A 22,771-nucleotide genomic window follows, 5' to 3' on the forward strand; every position below is an offset into this window, starting at 1 on the left:
TACAAGCAAATAATCTCCTTTAAGGGCATTAATGAAACTTTCCTGTTCTTAGGTGGTGAGGGAGCTGAGCAAATACACAAATCAGTTCCGGGTCCTGGCCCTGAGTGCCACCCCTGGCAGTGACACCAAGGTGAGCCCAAGCTTCTTGCAAGACTTAAATAATCAAGGTTGAGTGGAAGCTCTGTTCTTTTGCCTGAAGCCTCTGCAGGGTCCTGAAGTCCATTAGAATTCCACATCAAGACTGAATCTCTCTGCAGTCCATTACTTGTTGAGGCTTGGTGCTTTTCATGCTATAAACCATATATTATTTATTTGTGAGGAGTGCCCAGAGCAGCTGGGGCTGCCCCTGGATCCCTGGCAGTGTCCCAGGCCAGGTTGGACACTGGGGTTTGGAGCAGCCTGGGACAGTGGGAGGTGTCCCTGCCATGGCAGGGCTGGGATTTAAGGCTCCTTTCCAACCCCAGCCAGTCTGGGATTCTATTTCCTGACCTTCCTTTCCTTTTTCGTCACAGGTAATGGGTGCCTTTTCCTTACAATTCTGTTTAAGACCTGCTAAAACATGGAAATAGTTACTTTGTTTTTGTGGCTTCTTTGCCAGGCTGTGCAACAAGTTATCTCCAACTTGCTGATTGCTCAGATAGAGGTGTGTGCTGAAGATTCTCCAGAAATTCAGCCTTATTCTCACGAGAGACAAGTGGAAAAAATTGTAGTTCCACTTGGGGAAGAACTGGTAGAAATTCAGAACACTTACATCAAGGTGAGCGCTGCATTTCCTTTTTGGTCAGTGGCCAGTGACAGTAAGTGTTTTATCATCTCCATCTAGACTTGCAGAGGTTTATAAAGGCAACACTTTCCTATGTAATTAACATTGATTAGAAGGTAAATTAAGCAACACGGTTTCAGTTGCAGCAGCTGCAGTTTCACTTTGCACCAAGGACACCTTTTACCTTGCAGTAACTTGAAAAGCTCAGGTGGAAAACTTGCAATCCAATTTGTTTCCTCACCCTCTTTCAGGAGTCTTTGCAAAATTGACCCCAGACCTAAACTGAGGTTTCTGCATTTGGCTGAATTCAGGAGTATTAAGATGTTGAGAATGCCTTAAGGAATCTGTGTGTGTGCACTGGAACATTTTCTCTGATTAAGAATATTCTTTAGAGCTTTAAGTCATCTGTGAGTGTAATTAGTTCTCCTGGAGGTTTTTTTAATTGGTTTATTTTGAGCCTATTTCGATGATGATGATATCTTTTTCTTTTTACCAATCTGTAATGCCCAAATATAGGAGAAATTTTTGGGGGCCAGAGCTGTTTGTCAGTCAATTGTAACTCGGTGATCTGTGCCTTCCTACTGAGGTACTGGTAGGCAAATGATGTTATATAAGATACCACTTTAAAAAGTTCAGAATATCTGCTCTTTGTTCAGTGAGAGGCATAAAAAATTAGGAGTAAGTTATGTATCAGGCTGTTGGCCTCAGAGCATGGTTTTGGTTAAAGCTGATTGATTTTGGTGTAGTTTTGTGAGGAGCACTGGAAGGCAAAAACTTGTGAGTGCATCAGCTGTTTTCAACCCAGTGACCTGAGAGTGTTTAAATGAGGAACTTCCTCTGATAAAGAGAAACTTTGAAGTAGTTTTGCATCACTGCAGGTGCTTCCGAATGCTCTGTTGAGTGCAGGGGTTTATTTTGGGGGGTTTCACTTGGGATTTAACCTGCAATAAGCATGTTGGTTTGGCTACATGAGCTTTGCCTGCAGTGTTTCTGTTTCCTTTCTCTGGTCTGCTATTTGCATTTGAATTGCTGCTGCTTTACTGGAGAACTCGACTTCTAGTAACACAGGGGGTGAAGGGATGGTTTGCAGTGTGTGCCAAGGCCAAGCCTCAGTTCTGGAGGCCTCAGCACGTGGGGAAGTGGCTCCTGGACCTCAGGTTCTGCTCTTGAGGTGACCATTGCAAATTTAGGGCTTAAATGGCTTTTGTAAAGTCAGAGCAGCATCCAAAGGCAGGAGAGCAAAAGCACCTGTGTCTGCTCCAAGAACGAGAGCCAGGTGTCCTGTGCACAGTAGAATCATTCTCTTTAATTGTGACAAACAGTACCAGTAAACAAGACAACGTTTCAGTGAGAACGAAGGACAGCATCAAACAGCACAGCGCAACAATGCCAGAGGAGCTCTGTTGAGATGTCTTTACATACAATAAGCAAGGCCCTGAGTATCACAATAGCTGGAATAAACTTTTTAGGCACTAACTCTTGTTTGGAAAATACACAGTATGCAGGATAACACTTACCTGTTAAGGCTACATCATTTAATCTTCCAAAAACAGGGGTGAATGCTGTTTTATTACCTCCTTTCATGAGTGGAAGCCTAATAACTTCCCATCAAAACTGAAAATCCATGAGTGGCTCCCAAAGCAGAGCTACGGATGGATAACAAAATACCTGTTCTAGGTCATCCTGCTTGACATGATGTTCTCAGATCTGAGTAAGAGTGGTGTTTGCTTGGCATTCACTGGTGTTACAACCAAATAAACTGTATTGAGTGTCAGCTAAACACTGGAGCTGGTGGTCCCTGTGCTGGTGAGGGCCAGTGACAGCTGTTGGTACCAAGCCATGAAGTGTATCTCCAAACTGGAGCTGAAGTAGTTTTTGTCTCAGCAGCAGAAGCCATCTAACAGGAGTCAAAAGAAACAAAAGCTATGTTGGAATTCACAGTTTGCCATGAACAGCAGGGAGCAGCGGGCTGTGGGTGGCTATCAGCACACTCAGAGAGCTCTGCTCGTGCTTCAGGGACGTCTCTGGAACGTCCCCCACGGCGAGCTGAGTCTCAGGAGGGTCGGGCTGCCTATGGACAGGGACGTGAGACACAGCAATGCTTTTGCAGGAGAGGGCCAAAATGGAAGTGATGGACAAGCTGGTGCTCTGTGGTGAGGATTTCACTGCTTGCAGGAGCTATCCAACGTCTGTTGTGCCAAAGCATTACGAGAATTTCTCTAACTGGCAAAAGCAATCAGATGGCAGAAACGTCTTTAATTTGCCATAAAATCTTGTCAAAGGTGAAAATTACTTTTGTTTGCTCTTATAAAAATCTGGGGGAGGATATGAGAACAAAACCTTTTATTTAATGCCTCCTTGGGCCCTCTATTCACCTCAGGTTTTAGAATATTTTTACTGTTTTTCTCTATTTAAGAGCTTTTAGTTTAATGCTGGCTGGCATTTTTAATTTTCCTTTTCCCAGGCGGTGACACTGTATTGCATTTTAGTTGATTTGGGTGGGTTTTTTTCCCTGCCCATAAAGATTCGTGGTTTGTGTTAAAACGAAGGTTTTTGTGTCTCTCTCTTATTTTCTATTTCCTTTTTCCCCTCTCCTTGCTGCTTCCCAAGGAATCTCCATGCCCAGCAGGCACCAGAGGGCACCTTGGTCCCACTTAAACCAGGACCACTGTGATCCTGCTGCTCAGGGAGAGGTTTTGGATTGAGCACAGAGCCCTGTGGGACCAGGAGGCTTCAGGTTCTTTCAGAAGCCCTCCACAAATCCATTTCTGGAGTTATTTTTTCACCCTGCTGTGAGTTAGCAGCCACTGGCTCTGCTTGCTGGTCTGTGTTGTAATTAAAGAGCACAGAAGCTCTGTTGAAACCCTAAATCCTGTAATCAATAAATAATGCTGGTGATGTACTCAGTGAATTTTATATAAAAAGACATTCACTTCTATCAAGAATAAGCTCTACCCTCTTATCAGTAAGGGGAGACATTAGGGAGGGATTTTGGAGAGCAGAATTGTTTGCTACCCTGATTCTAAAGTGCAGTAGGTGCTTTTGGGCTCTGTGGAGCAGCGGGAATGCTGCTCCCAGACCTTCTGGGGGCTCTGCAATGTGGGAGCTCAGCCTCTGCAGCGAGCCAGGCTGGCAGCTGAAGGGTTATCATAGGGGTGAGGGGCAAAACAAACAACAGATTGATAGAAGAAGAAGAAACTCTCACAGTGAGGGTGGTCAGACACTGGGACAGGGCCCAGAGGGGCTGTGGGCTCCCATCCCTGGGGATGCTCCAGCCTGGCTGTGGTGCCTGGAGCAGCCAGCTCTGCCTGGCCCTGCCCTCAGCAGAGGTGGCTGCCCGAGGTCACTCCTGGCTGGGATTTTCTCTGTATTTGTGTCGTTTATCCCATTAATAGCGTGGGGCTGCCAGAGCAGCGTCAGAAGTTCTGAACAGTTTACTCCAGCTGCAGTGTTTCAACATCCAGCAGAGCTGTGAGGATAAACTGTTCAGAAAGCTGGAGTTAAAAGTAACCAGTGTGTCCTTAGGAAAGCCAGAGGCAGTCATGGGGTTCCTGGGGGGTGTGGTGAAGGTAACCCGTAATTTTGCTGTCAACACTTGAACGAGCAGTGGGGCTGTGGTGCCTTTTTGGTCTCTTCTCCAGACTCGGGGTGCTTTGGTTGGGAGCTTTCTGAGGTAAGCACTGGGGCTCTCTGTGCCACAGCTGTCAGCACTGGCCTGTTCTTGCTCCGTGCTTTAATCCCAATGGGATAGATCTGGTAGTTCTCTTCAGGAACTAAGACCTGGACATTCTTTCTCTGCCTGTGTGGGGTGGGTTTGGTATGTCCCACTAAAAGCCCCAGCGGGGTCTTTGTGCAGCACCAGAGCAGGCTAGCGCTCCAGGATGTCCCCAGGGACCATCCTGAGCCACAAGCAGGCTAGGGATGCCAAAAAATGGATGAAGGGAGAGGTCTCTGCCTCCCTTACCTTGTAAAAAAAATAAAAGGATAAGATGAACTAACTTTTAAAGTGCTCAAACCCTCCATTAAATTTGTGTAAAAGCTGTCAGAGTTGCCGTAGGGATCTGTGTGTGGGGCGTGACCTCGGGCTGGGGCTGGGCTGGGCCGGTTCTCCCTCAGCCAGCTGAGAGCCCCTTTGCTGAGCTGGGAGGGGGGACAGGGCTGCGCCGGCTCCCCGGGGAGGCGGCGGGGAGGAGGCTCGGCGGGGCGGCAGCAGGGGCTCGGCGGGGCGGCAGCAGGAGCTCGGCGGGGCCGCAGCAGGAGCTCGGCGGGGCGGCAGCAGGAGCTCGGGGCCGCGGCAGGAGCTCGGCGGGGCGGCAGCAGGAGCTCGGCGGGGCGGCAGCAGGAGCTCGGCGGGGCGGCAGCAGGAGCTCAGGGCCGCTGCAGGAGCTCAGGGCCGCAGCAGGAGCTCGGCGGGGCAGCAGCAGGAGCTCGGCGGGGCAGCAGCAGGAGCTCGGCGGGGCAGCAGCAGGAGCTCAGGGCCGCTGCAGGAGCTCAGGGCCGCTGCAGGAGCTCAGGGCCGCTGCAGGAACCAGATCTCGTTGTGGCGGTTGGCGGCGGCCGGGTTGGTGTAGCCGGCGATGATGAACGTGTCCCGCAGGCACAGCTCGGGGCTCTCCAGGATGGCTGCCAGCAGGTTGATCTCTCTCATGATCGAGTCTTCGTTGGTGATCCCTCGGAAGCTCCTGCAATGGTCACCTCGATAGCGAGTTCAGATCCACTGCGGCTGCAGCCCGCAGCTCCCTGACAGGAGGGTGCAGCCTGGAGGGGGTGGCTCTGCTCCCAGGGAACCGCCACGGGACAAAAGGGGACGACAGCCCTCAGCTGCACCAGGGGAGGTTTAGGCTGGACATCAGGAAAAAGCACCTCACAGAAAGAGTGATTGGGCGTTGGAAAGGGCTGCCCAGGGAGGTGGTGGAATCGCCATCCCTGGAGATGTTTGAGGAAAGCCTGGATGTGGCGCTCAGTGCCGTGGTTTAGTTGGCAAGGTGGTGTTAGGTCATAGATTGAATTTGATGATCTCAAAGGTCTTTTCTTTAAAAAAGACCGTGGTTCTTTTTAAACCCACTATTTTTCCAGAGACTAGAAATGCCCTCTGAATTACTTGGTTGTGTTTCACCAGTGGTACTGACCATGACTGATCCCAAACAACTTTTTCATAATATTTTTTGTGCCGTGTTGGAAGCTTTGTTCCTGACTACTGAGCATAACCATAAAAATGTGTGTTTTATCACACATTTACAGATGCATCATTTTACCAAGTAATTGATATAAATGTAGAATATCCTGAGCTGGGAGGGACCCACAAGGATTGTGGAGTCCAGCTCCTGTCCCTGCCCAGACCCCCCAACAACCCCACCCTGGGCATCCCTGGCAGCGCTGCCCAAACGCTCCTGGAGCTCTGGCAGCCTCGGGGCCGTGCCCATTCCCTGGGGAGCCTGGGCAGTGCCCAGCACCCTCTGGGGGAAGAGCCTTTCCTGGTATAAATAATTAACCATTATTTCCTGACCATCCCATTCATACAACAGGCAGCTTTTACAACTCCTGAAAATTTAAGTTTTACCGTTTGTTACCTTTTACAAGGTTTAAAAAACGTAACGTGCCCAGATTGAGAACTGCATGCTCTTCCTGTGTTGAGCAGAGTTAAAGCATTTCTCACCTGCTGTAGACAATGGTGGCAGGCCACTCCTCGATGATGATGTCGGAGTCGAAGGGGTGTGGGGGCTCGTCCTGCAGCACCTCGGGCAGGTAATAGGCCACTGTCACCGCCTGTGTCATCGCCGACAGCGCCTCGTTGGTGTGCACGATGGTCACGATGGGGACCGTGATCCCCAGGTACAGCCCTGGGCACACACAGTGGGGTTTGAGAGGATTTAGGAGACACCAAGAGAAGGTTTGCACGCTGTGCTGGCCTGCTGAACTCGTACTGAATTGTTTAAATGAGTGCACGGGGTTCGTGAAAGGATTTCGTTGGGAGGGTTTAGGCAGTGGGGGGTGTGCTCCAAGTTGGAAGTACCAGTCCAGCACTGGCACAGGGTGCCCAGAGCAGCTGGGGCTGCCCCTGGATCCCTGGAAGTGTCCAAGGCCAGGCTGGACGGGGCTTGGAGAAGCCTGGGGATAGTGGGAGGTGTCCCTGCCATGGCAGGGGGTGGAACAGGAGGAGCTTTAAGGTCCCTTCCACACCATCTGTGGTTCCATGATTTCAGTGTGCTTTGCAGTTGGCGTGTGTGTGCAAATGTTTGTGCATGTGTGTGCGAGACAGAGTATATAAATATTTGGGAACAGAACTGTAGGCAAGAGAAGGGGCTGCTTTGTGAATTCATGGAGGATTTGCTGTTGTTAAAAATGCTGCAGTATTTTTTTGCACTGTTGTGTGTTTGGACTGCAGGAGGGGAAGCAGAGATGGCTGACGGGGGAACTTCGCTTCTGTACAGATTGAAAAACTCCCTTCAGTCCTGGAGCTAATATTACCTTTAAACCATGTTAAAGTGTTAAAAGATTGGGGAGAGTGGGGAAGGTACCTGAGGAAAGAAAAGCTTTTGTGATCAATGTTTGTATTTTCTTGGAAAGACACTTAAGGGCTGACTCAATTACAGCACAGAGCACTGGGCATGGCAAAACTTTGTAATAACTGGAGGATGAAAAATATGAGAACTGATGTCTGGAAGTGAAAACCAGTTTAAATTGGATTGGACACCAGGTGCACATTTTACAGGCAGCCACAAGCTCTCAAGGACATGGTGGATTTGCCATTATTTTGAGTTAAAACTGGAGTATCTTTGTGGAAAACATGCTTTGACCACAAATTGTCTGTGTCCATTGGGACAGGGACAATGTAATATCTTGAATGAAAGGGAAAGAGGCAGAAAACTCTGGTCCCTTTTGGTATCACACTCTGACAGATGATTGCAGTGCTGCTGTGAACATTAAACCCCTAAAATCCTGTAGCAAATGCCAGATTTACAGCAGAGAGCTTGGAGCAGCCTGGGACAGTGGGAGGTGTCCCAAGGGTGGCACTGGGTGGGATTTAACATCCTTCCAACCCCAACCATTCCATGATTTCTATGATTTTTCTGGAAAGGCTGTGTCGTGGAAAGATACCCCTATAGGGTGGCGTATTTGGGAAAAGCTAATCACAGCACCTCCCTAATTAGGAAGAGCTAGTTCAGAAATACAATTTTCTAACTCTGCTGTAGGACTGAGGTGCCCATTACCTGAGGAGTTCTGCTCACAGATGTACCTCATGAGCTTCATGAACCCCAGGCAGATGCTCTGTTCGTACTGCTTCTCTTTCATCTTTATACAAGCCCACTTGGCTTTCCCATACTGCCTTTTCTCATAGAGCAGATCTCCCAGCTGCAAACACAGAGAGGACAATTTGGGGGGTTAATTCAATTGTCTGAAACCATCAAGCAAACAAATACAAGTTGAGCACAAGAACTGCATCTTTTTTTCAGCTCTCAGTGACATGATCTTGAAAGAAACATGAATTTTAATCCTTCCTCCTATAAACCAAGGAATACACTGCTAATTTTGGATCAAAACTGACTTCAGCCAATTTCTAGGTAGTTCTCCTTTAAAATAAAGATCTGCCATCTTTTGGGCTGGCACTATTAAACATTTAGTTGCAATTAACACTGAATAACCTTATTTTTTAGCTACAGTAATACTGAGAAATTGCTTTCAAGCTTTTCATTACAACACAAACAGTCAGGAGTCCCAAACTGTTTAGATTAAACACACTCAAATGATGGTATTTATAAATGTGAATTATCTAGATCTATTTAAAAGAAATGTGGCCAAGAAGTCCTCATAGATGGCCAGTAAAGGTTTTCATGGTTTGTTGGCGTAAGGTTAGACATTTGTTTGCACATTTCCTGAGCTGGAAGGAATTTGCTGTACCTTAATTTTGGTTTTTTTATTAGAGAATAAGATGGATTTGCACATTGCTGTTTTGTTTGATAATGATCCCTGATACAGAAGTACATTTTTGGTTTTAAATTCAGATATTCATCTCTTTCAAGTACTCTTTGCTAAGGTTTTATTAAATTGACTGTGTAAAGGGGCAAATGCACCGATTTAATTGAAGGAAATGGGCATTTTATTTCAAATGGCAAAGTAAGAGGGGATTTTCTTTAATTATGTCACAAAGGCTGTGATTCCTGGCCATCTTCTGGCTTTCCTGACAGTTTCTACCTTGCAAAAAAGAAAATGACACATGTTCAAGGGATGAGGTGTTTCAGAGGAGAGGGAGTGGCACAGTTACAGTGCTTTGCACTTGATGGTCACAATCCTAAGCAGTTAAAAGAACTTTCAGAGGAGCCCCGTGCCTGGGAGCCAGGAAAGCCACCCTGTGTGCAGCCAGGCTGGGAAGGGCAGCAGTACCTTCTCCTTGCGCTGGATCAGGGTGAAGGGGATGCTCTGTCTCTCCTGAGGGTTGTTATTCCTGGTCAGCTGCTGGATGGGCTCTGCCATGTCTGCAACAGAACCACACATTGCCACCTGAGGCTTGAGGCTGCAGAAACAACACTGAAATGTGCTTCATTCCTCTGGGCTCTTTGTGGCTGGTTTTGTTTGCTCTCTGCTGGGGGAGGACAAAGCTTTTCCTAGGAGAGCTTACCTGGGTTCTGCCCCGGTGCTGTTAGGAGCAGGTTTTCCTCTCCCATTCCCTGTGCTTGCAGCTTCCCAAGCGTCCATGGAAAGCTTTGGCTGTGCCCCATTTCCTGCCTCTGTGCAGGGGACATTCCCAGTTCCAGCAACTCTTTTGCTGCTGGATTCAGGTGTGTATCCACGTGAAATAAGTTTGGGTTGGCTGCTCTTGTTCACAGGCTCAAGGAAATACTGCAGTGGGAATCGATTTCCAAAGGATGTTTAATGTCTAAAGGTGTGTTTGTAACTGTGGTTGCCCTGACATCAATTCGCGCTGAAGGTCATAAATAAATTCTGCTTAGGAGTTGATCCCTGACAGACAGGCTTGGAAACTGGATAGAAGGTCAGTCTTAGGAATGGAAAGTCTTTCCTCCACAAGAGTTGCTCCCTTGCCTTCTGAAGCTGAAGTGATAAGGTATTTGTGTGCTTAGAGGATTACAGACTCAATTTTACGTGCAGTGTTTGACAGTCTGGATGTGAACTCCTGCCCTGCTGCCTCATGGTATGTACTGGACATGCAGGAAAAGGATGAGTTTCAGCTCCCAGGGCCCTTTTTCTGGGAGTTTGAAGTGCCTCAGGGTCTCAGTGGACGAGGCAGGAAGATGGGAGAAGAGAGTATTATCCATGTTTGAGAGAAGAGGAGAATTAAGATGCAGTAGAATTAACTTGGCCGAGGTCACTTAGTAAATCTGTAGCTGAGCTGGGAATCAAACCTCCATCTCCTGGCATCCAGTCCAGGGCTTTAGCCTTAAGACTATTTGGAATAGTAAAGGTCCTTAAACAAAGGGGAGGAAAAAAAATAAAAGGGAGAAAGCTACACTGTAGTTAAGTGTAAACATTTCTTTTTCTTTGAAATATATTGCTGGGAAACGTTTAAAATGTGACTAATAACTGACAGGTAAAATTGATCTCTTTGGAGGCTGAGGGAAAAATAAAAGTAGATTGGAGTTCAGCACTGAATTTTCCAACAATTAGGAAAGCTTTCAGGACTCTAGAAAAGTTAACTCTATTTTTAGATTACTTTATCAATAAGTGTGGGGGGGGTGGGGGTATGGTTTTTTTCATTCCATGTTAAGGCAGAGGATGGGGATTACAACTGATTAAAGTCCTTTGGGGAGTTTTATCCTCCAGTTTGTGATTCTGTGCTTTGTGTTGTCCCAGTCTGGAGAGCTCCACCTGCACAGGGCCAGGCTGGCAGGCAGCAGAGGGACAAGGACGGTTGTGTTTTCTTAAGTCATGGTTTCAGTGATCCACAGGGATCATCCCAGCCCAGCTCCTGGCCCTGCACAGACCCCCAACAACCCCAGCCTGGGCATCCCTGGCAGCGCTGCCCAAACGCTCCTGGAGCTCTGGCAGCCTCGGGGCCGTGCCCATTCCCTGGGGAGCCTGGGCAGTGCCCAGCACCCTCTGGGGGAAGCACCTGTCCCTAAAATCCATCCCAATCCCCCTGACACAGCTCCAGCTGCTCCCTCGGGTCCTGTGCCTGCTCCCAGGGAGCAGAGGCATGGGGCACGGTCTGCTCCTTGGCACGGGGGGATTCCTCCTTCTGGAAAATGCCCTCCATTGCCTCCCTCCTCCTTCAGCCCTGGACAGGACCTGAAGAAAAATCTTGTATTATTCTGTCTTGGTTTTTGAAAAGTGTGCTGAGTGCCACGGAGCAAACCTGTAACACTGTATAGCTAAAGTGTGGTCAAACGCTGCTTTTGACATATTCCTTAGACTTTGTATCCCTCCTAATGGCTCTCAGGAATTCCAATGCCAGGCACTAGATAATTCTGTGGGAAGGGCTCTGGTTTTCTGCTGCCCAGAGCTCTCTTAAGGACCGCTCTGCATCCAGGCATTCACACTGCACTCGGGAGTGTTAAACAGGGACCCCCTGCTCTTCCCTCCCTCCGTGCCTTGGGCATCCCGGAGCTGTCAGGTTCCAGCATTCCAGCCACAACCCCGTGGCTGCTGGAGTGAGTGCTGAAACTCTGGGATGGCACTGCACCCAGAGACCCCTCCAGGGGCAGCGAGAGCAAGGCAAGGCAGGGAGTTCTGTGCAGAGCGATCTTACCCTTCTTTTAGCACGTTAATTGTCATTGTTAAAGCATTACAGAGTTCAGATGGACTTCAAGGTGTGGCTGGAAAAGGAGGATGGATACAATTTGCTGTGTTGGAGTATAGAAAGGTTTCTAAGAACAGTGATTTAATACTGGTCATGTCCAGGGCAGTCTGGGCGAGGTGTGGCTCTCCCCAGCTCGGGAAGGTGAGTTCCCTGCACGGCAGAGATGCTGCAGATCTCTGCTCCTCTGGGCAGGACAGGGCAGAGTTAAAGTCTGTGACTGAGCTGAGCTTGTAGTGACTCTCGGCTGCTAGTTAGGAGTTCTCTGGCTCATCAGCCTTTCAGAGTCTCCAGTCTTTCTTAAAATTGAAAACAACTAATTTCTGACTAGAATGAGCCTGGGAGCCTCGCTGTCAAAAGCAAATCAGTCCTTGTTTACTCTGTGCCCTTTTTAAATACAGCCCTCTTTCCTCAAAGAACTGACTTTTTGGATGGGTGTAGGGGATATTCTTAGGAAGAATGCCTTTGCAGGTAGTCAGTTAATTAAGTCTGAAAACTCGCACTGGTTGTTTTTAGTATGAATAGGTCCCCCCAGTGCTGCTGCAGCCGCTCCTCTCCATTACGGAAAGCTTTGCATCGCCCTGGGTGAAGCTTTAGCCGCTTCAGAGCCACACTTCGGTGTCTCAGACTCCCAGCGGACTTCGCTGGGTGTTTATTGCTGGGTGTTCATCGCCGTGTCCCGCATCCCCAGCCCTATCCCGGGGCCATCCCGCGCGCCTGTCCCTAATCCCGCATCCCGGCTTGCGCCTTACCGCGGGGCACGTCCACCTGGTGCCCCCGGCCCACGCTCTGCCAGTAGCTCAGCAGCCGCTCCTGCTCCTCGTCGTCCACGCGTTCGGCCGCCTCCTCCTCCAGGCTGCTGCCGTGGCTGTGGTACGCGGAGTCGGCGCTCTCCTCGGCCAGCCCGTCCAGCTCCTCCAGCGTGATCGCGGCCGGGCCGCCGGGCCCCGCGCCGCCCATGCGGCACCCGCCCGTCTCCATCCCCGCTCCGCGCCGCCGCCGCGGGCCTTTATAGCGGCACCGGGGGCGGGGGCACGGGCGGGACCCGCCTCGGCCCGCCCAGCGCCGGGCAGGGATGGACGGAGCCGGGCATGGAGCGATGGATGCCCGGTCATGGCACCGGGGACTGGGGGGGAGCCGCCTCTGCCTGCCCAGCGCCGGGCAGGGATGGACGGAGCCGGGCATGGAGCGATGGATGCCCGGTGAAGGGCAATGCCGGGCAGGGATGGATGGATCCGGGGATGGACGGATCCAGGGATGGATGCCCGGTCCCGGAGCTCCGTGCCTTCACCCCGTGCTGCAGGGACCGAGCAGTGCAGAACTTACACAAGTTGGTGTTCTGTCTGTTTTCCCATTCATTCCCTCCTTCCCAGCTGTTCTCTTCATCGTGTTTTCCCCACTGCTCTTCATGTCCCGTTAGTTGTTCTTTATTGTGATTTTATTTCACTGCTTTCGAACCACACCTTGAAGACACTTCTTTCATTTTATTCAGTTAGTCTCTGAGGTCTTTCCAAAATATTACGAGTGCAAAACCTCTGGGATATTTTGTTACTGAAGTCCAGCTTTGGAAGTTTTCAGCTGCGTAATCTTGCAGTTGAGACAAGGCTTTGTGTGAGCGAGGGGGATGAGCAGCCCCGTTATGGGGTAGATATGGCAATTAAAGCAGGATCTGGATTTCAATCAGGAGTCTGTGTGGACTCTGTGTAGCTGTCTTTCATTCCAAATTTAACATGAAATGACTGTTGTGGCCCTTTTTGTGCATGCAGGAATGGGGAATCTCATGGCATTTAGGGTTTGGAATAATAGGAAAACAGTCCTTTCCTGTGCCCTGTTGATGCTCACAGGGAAGGCTGGAGGTTGAGGATGTGACTGTTGTGATGCTTAATCTGCCCCCTCCTTTCTCCCTTTTTCTGGTCAGTCCGTTTCTCCAGGCTCAGCTTTGGCTCCCCAGCCCCAGGGGCTGAGCTTGCTGTGGAAATGACCCCTGAACTGCCTTAGCAGCCTGGATGTGCCGGTCCTGACTGTGCTGCTGACAGGGCAGACCGAAATCCTGCTGTGCCCGGGCAGCACTCCTTGGGGAATGTGCAAACGGAGGCACAGCTGCCGGTGGGAATGTCCTGAGAGGGTTTTTGGGATGCAGCGGCTGCAGGGAGGGAAGCACCGGCCACCGAGGGGGTTTGGCCTCTGGGTTTCGGGCGGCTCTGGAATTCACTGGGAAGGCAAATCCTGGAGCAAGGCTGGATCCCATGCTTGTTTAAGTGTCTGGGTGCGTGCTGATCTGATTTCACGGGCAGCTGCCCGCAGAGCAGCACCAAGGGCTCTCTCACAGCAGGGAATTTCTGGCAGTGACCACATTTCCCTCTCAGACCCGGCTGAACCCTCAGCACCTGAGGGGAGGCACAGTGGGAACCCATCCCTGCCCCAGGTAAATCCCACATCACACACTCCAGTGCTGGGGGGAAGGAAATTTCCACTGAATTTTGGCAGCTGGGTTATCAGTACCGAGGGAGGGCATCTTGGCTCTTGGAGATTTCTTCCAGGAACTGGCATTCCTGTTTGAGTCAAGGTGTAGAGGTTCTTTTTCTGCCCATCCTGCATAAATAGTTCATGGAAAACAGTCCTGACTCTTTTGTTCAAGCATTGATTATGTGAATTAATGGTTGCTTAAATGAAATTATTTCTGTTTTAAGTATTAAGCATCTTTGTTGGAGATGAGAGAGAAGAAAAAGAAAAACCAACCAGCAGAAAAATAGTTTAAAATCACAGCTAAATTTCTCTATTTGTGAGAAATGCCACAGAATACTAACTATGAGAAAGAATCTGGGAGGAGTTTAAAATCCTGTTTTAAAATTCCGTCTGTACAAATTACTCTGTGTGTATTTAATTTGTCTTTGATTTCTGACGAGTTTAGTAATTAATGCATTTGATAGAGTGCTGAAGATGTGATGGTCTGTGTCTGGATAGATAAGAGGAACTCGTTGTTACTGCAGGTGGAAAAAGCTGATTTTTGTTTTATGTGTTGTTTTTTTTTCCCTCAAACGTGCTTTTTTTGTGTATGACTGCTGGCTGATAAACAGCCACTCTTGAGATAACACAGTTTTGGTAGGGCTGTGCTCTTGGTGCTCTCCTGGCAGGTTCTATTTCTCAATATAACACAAAAACTAATGTTCAGCCTTAAAAAATTCAGATTCAACCCATCCTCAGTGTGATGCTCCTTTCTGTCTGACAGTCACGTACTGAGTGGCAGGTTGATGTGGCAAAGCCACTTCTTTCTCAAGTAAAAAGTAAAATTGTTCTTGGTGAAATTAGTTGAAAAGTAAAATCTGTAGGTCTTGTTTTATAAGCTTTAGGAAATGAAAAATGCTGTAGCAGGAGAAAACTCAGCTGTTAGAAAAGGACAAAGTGTTGGATTTTTTGGATGGATCCCAGCTTCCAGGGAAGAACAGTGGATTTTCAGTGTGTCTCATGTCCCTGGAAGACTGGGAAGAGTCAGAATGAGTTAATAGAAACTTAAACCAAAACTTTTGGTGCCAAGATCATTACTGTGCTGATCAGTTTTGGGTTTGGAGAGCGACAATATCAGCTAAAATCCACCCTACCCTGCTGGGTCCCTGCTGCTTTCCTCTCTTTACTGGCCAGGTGAGAAAATGTCAGGAGGAAACTTACACAAAATGCACTTTTCTCCCTTGTTTAGAGTTTGTTTGTCAGGACTCTGAAGTTTTGCAAGAGAAAAACTAAAACTCAGTGCCAGTCAGAGCTCCAAAGCCTCCCCAGCTGGCAGACACTAAACATGGTTTGTTCCCGAGACTTGCTTCTGGAAGTTACTTTTGGGAATATTGGTTACTGCATGGACACTCCTCAAGGTACCACACTTGGGGAACCCAAACACTTGGGGAGCCCAAACCTTCCTGGATTCAGTGTGATGCCTGAAGTGGCCACCTAAAAACAGAGACTGGACAGGAGTAAGGGAATAAGGCAGGGATTTATTTGAAAGGCCTTCAAAGGTACCCCTGGGCAGCCAGAGGCCACTGCCCAGATGGACCCCAAGGTGGACGGCAGGGCACGAGTTCTTCACACTTTTATAGGTTGGGTTCATTTGCACAGCAGGGTTCATTCTCCAATTCAAGCTTCAGTTAATGATGTAATTTCCCCAAGCTTGCCCCCCTGTAGAGGCTTTTGGTTTATACTTTTGGGCCTAGGACGGTCTGGGTGTCCTTGGAGAGCAGGCCCGGAGAGGCTTTGTTCTGTGTGCCTGGCACAGAGAGCAGCAGTGAACAGGGTACAAGGAACTGCAGAGTCACACACCAGGCACTGCGGGGTCTGAGAAACGGGAAAGTTAAAACCTAATCAAGTTCTGGAACAAAGCAGGGAATGCTCTGGATCATCCCCTGACCTTCCTTGGAGCAGTGAAGGCTCCGGCTGCGTTCACGCCTCCCTGCAGGATCTCTGCCCTAGGACAGCCTGGTCACATCCCTGCTGTGGATCCTTGGGACGGAAACCCCTCCTGAGCCCGATCTCCAGCAGAGCCCCCATGGGCAGAGTCTCCTTTTGCCCTGCACTGCCTTTCTTTGCTCTCTTCCTTGAAAATTTGAGGATGTGGAGCAGAGGGTGGGAGCATGAGGTGCATGGCCACAGCACAGATCTGGGTTTGGCCTGCAGCTGTTGGTTATTCCCTGCTCCTGCTTTGGGGGATCCCCTTAGGACAGACCAGTGTGTTGGGCTGTGGTGGGACCTCACTGGCACTACCTGGGCTCATTTCCTTCTCACCAGCTCAGCCCCAGCACGTTGGGAAGGGATCCCTGGCAGTGTCCAAGGCCAGGCTGGACATTGGGGCTTGGAGCAGCCTGGGACAGTGGGAGGTGTCCCTGCCATGGCAGGGGTGGGGCTGGGTGGGATTTAAGGTCCCTTTTCAACCCAAACCAGTCTGGGATTCCATATTGGGCACTGAAAATACGGAGCCAGGGGGCTGAGGAGAGCAGGGGAAGAGTAGAGGAAGGTGCAGCTCTTTCAGCTCGGTGTGACTCCGTAAAAGCCAGTCAGGACTGTCAGGGGAGGCTGGGAGCACTGTGGGGCTCCTGTGGAGGGGATGCACCTTTGGAGTCCTTGTTTGTGGAGGTCCTGTCTGCTTGGCAGCTGGTTTCTGCCACCCCTCCTTCTCCACTGCGAAAGAAAAGCCTCACTAACAGTTATTTATGGGTGTTTTTCTTTGCCGAAGACCCCCTGCAAATCTGCACTAAAATAATTAGGTCAGGGCGTTAGTTTAGAGCCTGTAGAGCCCTGTTTTTTGTTGTGCCGACAGAAAACAGATTAGGAGCAGTTTTTAGTGAGGTGTAGCTGGCACAGGACCAGCTTTTTGCCCCATACACAAGTCCTCAGCTCCTGTCAGAACTCCAAAAACCGGTTCTAAGCTCATCGTGGGTACAGGCTCCAAGAACTCATTGTGCTTTGCTGCGGGAGATACCTCAGAACAGAGAAAGTCTTTGTGTTCTCAGCAAGTTCAGTGCAGGATGGGATAACTCTGCCAGTCCTCTTTTGTCTGCTCCTGTAAATCTGTCAGCCCTGAACTCCAGCTAGTGAGCTGGAGAAAGCCACGAGCACTCCTAAGCAATTAATTGGAATTAATTCTATAGCTGTGTTTGGGTAACGTGACACTGCGATGTTTTGGAAAGGCTGAGGGGACTTTTCCAGAAGTATTATCTTTTTAATTAAAAATGAAGCTATGGAGGCAAGATAAATGCAATCAGTGAGCAGTGGGGGGTCTGATTCTCTCCTAAGTAGGTTGTGTTTACTGTTCCCTGTTAGTTCTGAAGCTCCAGGTGACTGGATCCTGCTGTCTTTCATAACAGTGCTGGGTTTGTTTGGCAGAAGGTGATTAAATCAGACAGGGGTGTACATTGAGCAAACAGGGACAATATCATTTTCTTGTATGTTAGAAACTGGGTCAAGGGATGAAACAGAAAAGCACATGTAATGGAGATTTCTTAAAAAAAAGCTCTGCAAGTATAGGAAATAATAAACCAGTGCTGAAATATTAGATTTTGTGGCCAGTACTTTTTAATGAAAACATTAATTTCTTTTCTAGAGGAACATTTATGGAAATACTGACTCCATTTCCACTACTTGAGACATAGTTTAAGCTTCATCTTCAGCACTTCAGGTGTCCTCATGTCCAACTGTTTGGGGTTTGATGGGAGGGTAATGAGCTATTCCAGTGGTATCCATACAAATAAAAAGCACTGAGTTCTTCCTCCATGGTCAGCATTTTGATGTATTTTGTAAATCCCTTTTCCTGTAGCTGGCACCGACATCTCTGTCCTTTTAAGGGGACTTGTCAGGTACAGCCCGGATTGAAGACTAAAGAACAGTAACAAACTCTGTGATAGAACACAAAGTTCTGAATTTTAAACCCTTAAAACAAAACTACATCTTGGATTTTGTTCTCACTAATATGAGAAATTAATTCCTTGTGCATTCAGCCTTCCCAGTGGCTTGGTGAATGGTTTTGACTGTATTTTGAGAAAACAACATTTGATATCTTCATTTTCTCCCCCCCTTTCCTCCAGAAATTCCTGGCACTGTTGTAGCCTCCAGTTGGTGTTTGCTTGTTGGTGATGTTAGAGGTGTTAGTGGTTTATTTCGCTTAATTAATCCATGAGCCTTAATTAGAAGGAATGCCTGGGGCTGGAGTGTCCTGCCTTGCTTTTCCTGGGAGCTGTGGGACGCCGTGACCCAGCTTCCCGGGGGATAAAGGAGACCTGGGCAGGGCTGGGAAAGGCCTTGGAGCCCTTTGGATGTTCAGTGCCCACAGCTGGGCTGACTCCAGGTGCCCCAGGGGACACGGAGCGGGCAGGCAGGGGCTGCCCCAGGCCTGGGCCCACCCCACGGCCCAGAGCAAAGTCATGGAATGGTTTGGGTTGGAAGAGACCCTAAATCCCACCCAGTGCCAGCCCTGCCATGGCAGGGACACCTCCCACTGTCCCAGGCTGCTCCAGCCCCAATGTCCAGCCTGGCCTTGGGCACTGCCAGGGATCCAGGGGCAGCCCCAGCTGCTCTGGGCACCCTGTGCCAGGGCCTGCCCACCCTCCCAAGGAAGAGGAGGAACCCAAAATGCACCAAAGCCCTCAGAATCCTGGCTCCATTTCTGTGCTTTCCCTTTATCTGCTGTAAGCTGCTTATCCCGCTGGCTCCGGTCTGCTGGTTTGGAGTGACCCGTGGGCATGGATGGGCAGGGTGGAAATTCCCCAGCACATCTCCCCCAGTTCAGCTGGGGCTGTCACAAATTTTCCTTCACCCTTCCAAATTTCTCCTGGCTTTTTTTTTTTTTTTTTTTTTTTGATTCTTTGGGGGATTAATGCTGCTGTCATTGATAATGGCAATTATTCCCACTCCATTCCTTAGGATTTTGGATTAGATTTAGATTAGATATTGGGAAGGAATTCCTCCCCGGGAAAGTGGGGAGGGGCTGGCACAGGGTGCCCAGAGCAGCTGTGTCCCTGCCATGGCAGGGCTGGGATGGGATGGGATTTGAGGTCACTTCCAACTCAAACCATTCCATTCTGTGATTCTGTTTTCATTTTAATGCCACACAGGTTCTGCACACAGACTAAGAAGGTAAAAGAAGACCTATAAATAAATTATATTAGGAATTAAATCATAAAGTAATCTATAGCAACAATCAAAGCAAGCAGACAGAAGTTCAACTAAGCTGCCCCTGCAGTGCCTGAGCACGAGCAGCACATGCTTGTTAAGGATATTTGTGCATCCTCACGGGATCTGGGAACCCAGCACAGGAGCAGTGCCTGGAGAGCACAAGTGGAATGCTGTTACTCAGGGATAAACTCAGGTTGCATTTTACACGTGGCTTTCTTTACTTGCCAGGACATTTTCTCCCCTCCAGTTCCACTGGGATCAGTGTTTGAAGCCTGACTTAGGCCTGGCTTTATTGGTTTAGTTGGATGCTTTTTAGGGGGCTGAAGAGACACTAAAGGCATTAAGCATTTGTTACACTCCAGCCCTCTCAGGGCAGGGCAGCTGTGCTGCTGCTGGAGCGCCTGGAAAACTTGGGAAACGTGGTGTGCATGGAAGCAGCAATGGGGAATTGCCTCAGCCTTTGGAGCAGCCTGTTCTTGTGCACTGGGATGATTTTGGGGCCCTTGGCCAAGGGGGCCAACAGGTTGTAAACAGTGTTTGTAGGACAAATCTGATTACTGCAATTATGGCAGAGTTAGCGCTCAGGCCAAACTAAGTCTGTGGAAAAATCCTGACCACCTAAGGCTGGGAAACAAAGAGGAAAAACAGGATTAAGATGCATTAGTGCAGGTTATTGTCCTTGCTGCACCGAGGTGGAAAGCAGGTACATGTGATGTTTGAAAACAGGCTGTGTTTTGGGGTGGATTCTGAAGGAAATGGGACACGCTGCTGTGCCTGTGCCCGTTCCTCTCTGCTCATGTGTCCCAGCTCCCATGCCTTCCACACACAGATTTTGGACATTCTGGCCAGTCTTTCACCCAATTCAGTCTTCTCAGAGGTGAATCCAGGTGTTCTGGGATCAAAATGCCGTTGGAGTGCGAGCAGTGAGAGCAGAGCTGCAGCCCCAGTTCCGTGCCTGGGTGTCCATCCCGTTCCGCTCCCTCTCTGCTCAGTCAGCCCCTGTTCCAGTCCACACCCCAGGGCTGTTTCCCCTTCTCGGTTCCTGGATGGATACAGGGCTATCCTGGGGGCAGGAGGCTGTTGGTCTGTAGAAAGGGGGGACACAAATCCTTAGGGAACCATGTTCATGGAATCTCCTGAGTGGGAGATCAGAGTCCAATTCCTGACCTTGCACAGGACACCCCAACAATCCCACCCTGTTCCCGAGAGCCTTGTCCAAGTGCTCTGGCAGGAATTTTGAGAGTTAACCTAAAAACATCCTGACTATGGCGAACCTTCCACTGAGGCAGAGCCCCAGGTACGGTAACAAAGCACTCAGAATTCAGCACAGCTCACTCGGAAAAATTCTGTGTTTCAAATAAAGTCAATGAGCTGCTCATGTTCTCTTGTGTAGGATCTGTAAAAATAAAATGATTTCAAGGGGCTCAACCCCCCCCCACCCCAACCTGTGCTGGGTTTTGGTTGCAGGTGCTGGAAGCGTTTGCTGGGCGCCTGATTAAGGTGGGAGTGTTATCCAGGAGGGATATTCCCAGCCTGACCAAGTACCAGATCATCCTGGCAAGGGATCAGTACAGGAAGAATCCCTCTGCACAACATGCAGTAAGTTCTTTATTTATTTCATGCTATTAAAGTAGGGAATAAATAGAAATAATCCATCGTTACAACATTTCCTGAGACATTTTAAGCAGATTTCTGTTCCTAGCCGTGGAATAAAATATCATAGAATCACGGCACGGTTTGGGAAGGAAGGGATCTTAAAGATCATCTATGGAACCTCTAAAATATTCCTAATTGTTCCATGTTTCTGGATGCCAGTATAGGAAGGTCAAGGAAAAGATCAGGAGCTCCATTTCCAAAGTGAAGTTGTTGTGAGAATGTACATTGTAATTACTGACAGCCAAGTTTTCATTTTCCCCTCAAAGCTGTATTCCTGCTCCTATATTTTGGTAAATCCTCATGGAATGGTCAGATTTTGTAAACTTAAAGAAAATTGCCTTAAAAAAGACTGTGTGCCTCAAAAAGAGCAGTGGGAAATCTCCTTCACTGTAAGCAAGGCAACTTTCCTGACTTAATTTCATAGCCTGGGTGGATGTGCTGGGAATCCCTTGTTTTCCCAAATGCTGATGGTTCAGCTGTCTGAGTTGGAGGGTTGATGAGCTCATTTTGGGAGGCAGTACAGGTATTTTGGAGAGTATTTTTGGAGGTGGAAGAGGATCACCTTCGCTGAGCATTGTGGAGTCTGTCCCCTGAGGGCTCTCATGGACAAACTGCTCCCTGGGCATCACTCTGGGCTTTGCTCTGCTCCTCAGGTGTCACTCTGGTTCTGGTCAGGAATTGCAGTGGCATTCCTGCTCCTCAGCCACTTCCTAACTCAGTCTGAGTCTGCTTTTCTCCCACAGGGAATCCATCAAGGCATCATTGAAGGAGACTTTGCCCTCTGTATCAGTCTGTACCACGGGTACGAGCTGCTGCTGCAGATGGGAATCCGCTCCTTATTCATCTACCTGTGGGGAATCATGGATGGATCCAAAGGTGAAATGTCCTCGGGAACATCCCTCCTTTCAGCTCCACTCTTCTCAGTTCCCTCACTGTGTGGGTGGTTTGGCACAAAACAGCTTAGGGAAAGAGGGGATACAGATGGAATTGGTGTTTTGTTCCCCTTCTGTTAAAGACAGAGTCTGTTTGGGAAAGCAAATGAAATCCTGAGGCGTTCCAACTCTCTCCAAAGGGTTATCCCGCACCAAGACCGAGCTGGGGCGCAACGAGGACTTCATGGAGCTCTACCAGCAGCTTCGGGACGTGTTCTCAGCCACTGCTGTGGCTCCTGAGAATGGAAGTGTGTGCAAGAGCACAGCAGGTCAGGATTCCCCTCTCAGGGACAGAATGTTCCTGGTTGAAGTCCTGCTGCACTGGCTGCTGCTCTTTATTCCAGACTGGCTTCCCAATACTCTCTCTCCCCTCCCTCTCTCTCTTCCCTCGGTGGTTTTAGCTGCTTTCAATCAAGTTTTCTATGTTTGAAGTTTTTTATTTGCTTTCAAGTGAAGGTTAAAATACGACTGTGTCACTGTAAGTCTTTTCCAGTGTGACTCTAACAAAAGTAGCACTTTCTCAAGAACTGGGTTTAACAAATGAGCTTCTGTCAGCAGTTTATTGTTCTGTTTAGAACTAATATCAGGAATTGGGTCTGACTCGGATAATTGCAGTGGGAGGGAACGAAGTTCACTAAACCTTCCTGCTCATTGCAGGTTTATTTACATCCTTTGTTGCTTTATTTCCTTTCCAGTGTTGGAAAAGAAAAAGGAATTTGTCTACAGTCATCCAAAACTAAAGAAATTGGAGGAAATCGTGATAGAACACTTCAAATCCTGGAAAAAGGGATGTTCTGGTGAGTACCAACAAGTCAAGAGAAAACCTGGGGATGGAAACAAGGAATATCCTCCTGACTGATTTCCAGTCTTGTGCTGCTTTATTGCTTTGATTGTTTGTGTATCTTCCCCTCTAGAAGAACTTAAGATTTCTATAAAATAAAACTTGCTGTAAATTCTCATTATTCATTTGATATAAACTGCTCTAACAGCTGAGTAAAACAGGGATAGGCAGCTCATTCC

The 22,771-nt window shown here is 48.7% G+C and overlaps 2 protein-coding genes across 8 annotated transcripts in view; one reads left to right on the forward strand and one right to left on the reverse strand.

Moving 5' to 3' along the window:
* The window catches only part of FANCM (FA complementation group M), a 54,876-nt gene that overhangs the window by 2,314 nt on the left and 29,791 nt on the right, over positions 1–22,771 (forward strand). For 5 of the 6 annotated variants that reach the window (XM_048305814.1, XM_048305811.1, XM_048305810.1 and 2 more), the window contains exons 3-8: positions 53–130; positions 599–757; positions 20,631–20,762; positions 21,563–21,695; positions 21,892–22,020; positions 22,447–22,548. In XM_048305814.1, the coding sequence (XP_048161771.1) occupies positions 53–130; positions 599–757; positions 20,631–20,762; positions 21,563–21,695; positions 21,892–22,020; positions 22,447–22,548 (733 nt within the window). Of the gene's footprint in view, positions 1–52; positions 131–598; positions 758–12,584; positions 12,844–20,630; positions 20,763–21,562; positions 21,696–21,891; positions 22,021–22,446; positions 22,549–22,771 lie in introns of those variants that run through there. The other variant, XM_048305813.1, reaches the window with a different exon arrangement.
* On the reverse strand, positions 2,050–12,498 carry LOC125327004 (heme-binding protein 2-like). 2 transcript variants are annotated; one of them, XM_048305819.1, is made up of 5 exons: positions 12,266–12,498; positions 9,146–9,237; positions 7,975–8,116; positions 6,420–6,603; positions 2,050–5,445 (listed from the first exon to the last, which is right to left on the reverse strand). In XM_048305819.1, the coding sequence occupies exons 1-5, from the start codon at positions 12,492–12,494 to the stop codon at positions 5,274–5,276; spliced, it is 819 nt and encodes a 272-aa protein (XP_048161776.1). In that variant the 5' UTR covers positions 12,495–12,498; the 3' UTR covers positions 2,050–5,273. The 2 variants fall into 2 exon arrangements, with proteins under 2 accessions (XP_048161776.1, XP_048161777.1); XM_048305820.1 differs by lacking the exon at positions 12,266–12,498 and adding an exon at positions 9,381–10,689 and having other exon boundaries at positions 9,146–9,275.

The sequence above is a fragment of the Corvus hawaiiensis genome, chromosome 6, assembly GCF_020740725.1.
Source record: "Corvus hawaiiensis isolate bCorHaw1 chromosome 6, bCorHaw1.pri.cur, whole genome shotgun sequence".
Lineage (NCBI taxonomy): Eukaryota > Metazoa > Chordata > Aves > Passeriformes > Corvidae > Corvus > Corvus hawaiiensis.